We start from the raw sequence: 5,855 nt of genomic DNA, 5'->3' as shown, positions 1-5,855 counted from the left end.
TTGGATTAAGATTTTAAACAGAATTTTTGTTTTTTAAATGTAACATTGTAAAGTATTAAAATATCCAACAGTACCAAACTTAGACTTGCTTGTAACAGATTATTTCTATTTCATGGTACTTAAGTAAACGGTCCAAATCTTCCACAACTGATGCAAATGGTCATTAAAAAAAACACAACATGCGTTCTTTTTGATTGACACTATGGTTTATGCATATGGGTAGTTCAAAGTAATTCCAACATCCTTTTTATTGTGTAAACTCACAGGAACATGTTGGCTGTACTTATTTAAATGTCAGTTATGTGTCTAGCCTATAAATGGCAATCCACTTACAACTAAACAACTAAGGCAGAACAAAATCAGCAGCGTGAAATAGAGCTTGAGCAGCCTATTCCTAACAAGGTATAAGGGAATAAGACAACCAATCAAAATCATTTCTCTTTTAAATCTTTTTTTTTTAAAAGCATCGCTTCTGGCACCGGGACCGTTTTAGCATTGGTATCGGAAATTTTTTTTTTTTTTTTAAAAAACTTTTTGAACAGTGAAACTGTTAAACAGTATACATAAACAGTAACAAGTATACTTTGACTTTTGAAATCAACAATGAAAACACCTTGAACTGTGAAATTAAACTTTTTAAATTCCCCTTAGGAACACAAGACAAAATAAGAGTTCACTTATAAAATAGAATGTGCAAAATAATTGTTTTTCTCGATTACATTGTTTTTGTGATTGTTAGGAGCCGAAATCGCAATCAAAATTCGATTAATTGCAGAGCCCTCATACAAGCGACATCATCAGAACCGTGAGACCACACGACACGGTCTCACGGCAGTTTGTGTAATTGTCACGTTATTTTTAATCTACTGATTCGTGTACAACATGTTTATCTCGTTTTTTTCGTGGTGGCCAGCACGAAATGGGAACCATCTATTCAGAGGTTGGGTTTAGGAAAAAAAACAACGGGGAAAGGACGCCTCACACGCCGGGAGACGGCCGCGGGAGACGCGCGACAATAACAGGACGGTTGTGATTAGGAAGACAACGGGGAAACAAAACGTCACACGCGGGACGCGATCCCCGGTCTCCTGGGTGAAAGTCCTGTATTGTTTACAGTTTACGTTGGCTTTTCATATTACTCCCTACTGTATTCGTGCTGTGATCACGAAATATGCTTCTCATTTACTTTACATTTTCGTGCTGGCCACCATGAAAAAAAACGAGAAAAACGTCCCTGTGAACACGAATCAATAGATTAAATAACGTGACCATTTCACGAACTGCCGTGAGACTGGGTTGGACCACTAGAGTGTAATATACCACATAACACTGATCTCTCTAGTAACATCACTACATTTTTCTTGAATTTTCCCCATCTTCACTGAAACCGAGTGTAGGCTAGTGGCCTGACAGTGAGCCATGAAAGTGCCGTTCCAGTGGGGGCTGAGACTTGTCATTATTTATGTTCTAAGAGAGTCAGTGACTCCGAACAGCAGGCAGAGCCATAGATATTCACAGGCAAAGCGTTTTAAAGGCTGCCTCCGCCACCTGTCAATCGATTGAACTTCCTGAGTTTGTCTGCAAATGACCAGAGTCAAAGAGATTAAGTGGGTCAAGGTACAGTATGCCCACCACAATCTGAACATAAAAAAAAAAAAAAAAATACTTTAAAATTGGTTTTATGGTCTTGATTCATTAGGCAATTTGTTATAGCCCCCTGCGAGTTACTAAAGTGGAGTAGTCTTAAAGTTGTACACTGTATTAAGGAAATTAAAAGACATGGGTGATTTAAAGTTATAATCTTTGTCATCATTTATTAACTTCACGACGTCTGTGGTTACTCTGCAACAAACACTTTGGATTTCTTGTGACTGATTCCCATTCAAAAAGCCAGCCCATGATTTGCCAGTTAAATGTTAACTGTCAACGTCAAATGGCGGCAGTAAGAAATGTTTAGTTTGAAACAGTAAAGACTGAGGCTGATATCAATGAGATAAAATCACATACAGTAACATTGGATTACCTACAGTACATGCATTGTTTCCTGCGAATCCCTTATGAATAGGCAGGACATCTGAATTAGGGCTGAACGATTAATTGCATTTTCGATAATATCGCGATATGTTAAAACGCGATTTCCTAATCGCAAAGGCTGCGATTTGATCACATGACTCGCGAGAGCAAATCAGTCTGCACTCCGTAGAGAAAGCATCAACTAGCATGCTAACGCTACACTGTACCTTGAGCTGATTTCTGTCATTCAAACAACTCTGAGTTGTAGTTTAAAACTTTTACAGCCATTTTAATAAAATGAAAGGTTTTATTCGGGCTTGAGTCTATACATGCAGTTAATGGATACAGGCACGAACTCAAGGCTCGGTTGGCAACTATTAGCTCTGATTTGCGGTTAGCTCCGATTAGCGGTTAGCTCCGGTTAGCTCCGTTATAAAGATATGAGTGGAGGAGCTGCCACTGAGAGGGGTAACAATCAGACTCTGATAAATGACGTTCGGGGAGCTTTCACAGCAGCGTGGCCGCGGTGTTTCAACAGTTTTATTAGTACAGTTAATCCCACGGCAAGAACACCAGCAACTAGCTAACATAACGATAGCCTCTCTGAACAAGTGCACTCGGCAGCACGCATCTTCACGAGGGGGAGGGGCTGGAGGCAGATCCTCTCTGTGCACTGTAAAAAATTACGTGTGTGTGTGTGTGTGTGTGTGTGTATATAGATATATACTATATTTTTACTTATTTAACTGTCTAATGTGTAATTGTGTGTTCATACTATACATTATTTTATTATTCTTTGTTGAATAATACAGAAGACAAAAGAGCTTAAAAAAATAATCGAATCGTAATCCCAATATTTGGGAAAAAAATCGCAATTAGATTTTCAAAAATCGTTCAGCCCTAATCTGAATCCACTACTGGCAGACTCCCACATTAACAATGGAAACTACGAGGTGATTCCAGAATGTAGGCTAGACATTTAACGTCTATAGTATAGACCCATCGCAAGTTAATTTACAATAGCTAGAAAAATCCTGCGTCCCGTGCATACACTTTATAGATGCTGAGCGAACAGAACTGGATCAGTCATACACTTAGGAAGGAACCGAGGAACATAGCAACACAAGCAATCCCCAAGGCAAGAGGAAGCTAGGGAGACCTAAATCCAACTGGAGGCGGTCCACGCTTGATGAACTGACCAAGACAGGGGACCTCCTGGCAAGAAGTAAAGACCTTAGCGCAGAGGAGAGTGAGGTGGAGATCCATGGTGGACGCCCTTTGCTCCCAAGGGGGGCCAAGAGGATTAAATGAATGAAATGAATGAGCGAACAGAAGTGGATATACTCTCAGCTCATGTATCTAAAACGCGTGTTTGATGCTTTCATACCTCAACACTTTCTCTAACGTTAGGTTGGAGACCTAATTTACCCCTTAGACCACAGAATAAAGAAAATGACACCACCCAAACTATCAGTTAGTCTGACCTGCAGTGAGATGTTGCAGTTTGTAACGCTAGATTTGGTTTATCAAAGACGCTAGCAAAGCAGCACAGTGCAGAAAATAAGCACGGCAGAAACGTCAGATAGGTCCGACCGCAGGGTTTAACTATGCATCTTTAAATGTTACACGGTTACGGCTGAAAATGACAACAGAAATAAACAAGTATGCCAATTTCACATATCTCAGCAATTCAAATCAACTGCCACTAGTCTACCTGGAAGTGATTCTTGTGTTAGCCTGAAGTCAGTGATTCGGTCTACTGCTGTAACAAACAAAAAATTGCTCCATCAACTGAAGTACATAATTCTGACGTTGTACAGTGGCAATCCAACGCTCTGATTGCAGGTTAAAGCAGGTAATCTGTGAATCATTTCAGCTTTTTCCGTTTTGAAAATAATCCCCACACCCCGAGCTTTCAGTGTGATGGAGTGGAGTACCTGCTCTCTCTGGTATCTCTGCTGATTGACAGGTTGCATTCTGGAGGTGAGCCATGAAAGTGTCAACTCAGCAGGCGCCTGGGTGCCTGGCTGTGCTGATATGATTTATGTAGGCGCTGATTGTGTCAGTTGCTCTGCAAATTGATTGTGTCACTCCTTCCTGTAAACCAGTGCCCTGCAGAGGCAGGGCCAAAAACCTGAGGCAGAACCATTTCACAGAGGAAGCTTGGGGCGAAGGGGTTTTCTGCAAAAGTTATACATTTTTAAAGTAGAGTCAAATACCCTGATAGCACTTTTAAGTGCAAATTTGACTTTGAGGATGTAGGTCGGAGAAGTGGCTGTGTGCTTTCAAAGGGAAAGAAAGAGACAGTTGTGTAACCAAACGCTGTTCAGTCTCGTATATTTCTAAGTCACTCTCCTTGTGCATCTGGCTGCTGCAATCAAGAGGAGAGAATTTAGATGAGTGCTCCTCTGGCCCTCATTTGGTTTTATAATTCACCCAGAGGACGAACGAGAACAGTGTTAAAAGCACGAGTACAGGTTGATGAGGCTGAGTACTGTGGCAGATCAGAGACACTAATTGGGTTAAATGAGGAGAGTTCTGCTTAAATGTGGTCTACCTGGATTTAACACACACGCATAGGATAAGCTGTGAGCTGGATGTTTTCCTTGTTTTTCTAGTATTGATGTGTTTATCGATTGTCAAAGAAAAAAAATGAGACTAAAGGAATTGAAAACCAATGTCTTCGCTAGTCTAACATTCTCAATTGTATGAAATTGTTGTAATGTAATATAATTTATTTGGGGCTGGTGATCTTGCAAGTTATTATAAATTGTGTTTTTTGCCACAGCAACAACAAACAGTGGCTTTGTACTTTTGCATTTGGTTGACATTGGATTACAGCATCATTTTGAAGTTCCTAAGGCAACCATGTCACCATTTAGCCTCAGGACATTATAGCAGCCAGGAGCACAAAGCTCCCCTGGTATCGCCGGCGGACAATAACCTCATATTTGCCAATGTTTTTAAAGGCCTTGCTTTCTGCAATATCTACTGTACATGACTACATATAGGAAAGGTTGGAGAGGGAGAGAGAGAGAGAGAGAGAGAGAGAGAGAGAGAGAGAGAGAGAGAGAGAGAGAGAGAGAGAGAGAGAGAGAGAGTACAGTTAACAAAAAGGCAAGCATTAAATGCAGTGATGTGATACAAACTCTAGTCTACTGCATGAAAGTCAAATGTACTAACACACCCATCAACTAGGGCGGCAACATATATCCTTTGTCTTATCGTCATCGCGATATCACCTGGCGCAACAAAGCCATCGCGAAAGGCTGCGACATATCGCGAAAGACTTAGATGTTTGTGTTAGTTGAAAGAAAATATCAGTAAAAAAAACGGTCACTTTATTATGCAACGGTCACTTTTTTTTTAGTGGTGCCTTTTGTATTCAATTCAATGTTCAATTTGTTCAATAAAAGAATGTTGGAAGTGATTTCCTTTCATTTGATTTAAAGTCAACACGCAATTTGTTGTATTTTAGCAGAACACTTAAAGCAGCAGAAATGCAGAACTGAGAACACTTTAAAATCTGTATTTATCGTCATGTTTTAATGTTATCGCATATTTTCCTAATATCGTGCAGCCCTACCATCAACTATCCGACCTCTAAGCCCTTATTGTCACACTTTCACACACTGCTTCTTGCATTGGTACTGAACGTTGGCACTGTGCCTAAATCACTTTTGCTTAATTGTCCAATATTGGTAATTGTCCAGTCCTGTCATTTTCTGGTGTCACCTGAACTACCTCCAACTATTTCCAAAGTATTAAGGACGTGATAACTATTGTACAGCAATCTCAGCATCATGCAGATACTTGCCATGGAAACAAGTGAAAAGTCTCAG

The 5,855-nt window shown here is 40.2% G+C and overlaps 1 protein-coding gene across 1 annotated transcript in view; it reads right to left on the bottom strand.

The window, feature by feature from the left end:
• Positions 1 to 4,472: 4,472 nt before the first annotated feature.
• LOC116061420 (serine/threonine-protein kinase PAK 6-like) overlaps positions 4,473 to 5,855 on the bottom strand; it is an 18,861-nt gene continuing 17,478 nt past the window's right edge. The window contains exon 9 of the mRNA XM_035995752.1: positions 4,473 to 4,507. Within this exon, the coding sequence (XP_035851645.1) occupies positions 4,473 to 4,507 (35 nt within the window). The remainder of the gene's footprint in view (positions 4,508 to 5,855) is intronic.

This window comes from Sander lucioperca, chromosome 19 (assembly GCF_008315115.2).
Source record: "Sander lucioperca isolate FBNREF2018 chromosome 19, SLUC_FBN_1.2, whole genome shotgun sequence".
Classification (NCBI taxonomy): domain Eukaryota; kingdom Metazoa; phylum Chordata; class Actinopteri; order Perciformes; family Percidae; genus Sander; species Sander lucioperca.
This window is presented reverse-complemented; position numbering and strand designations above follow the sequence as displayed.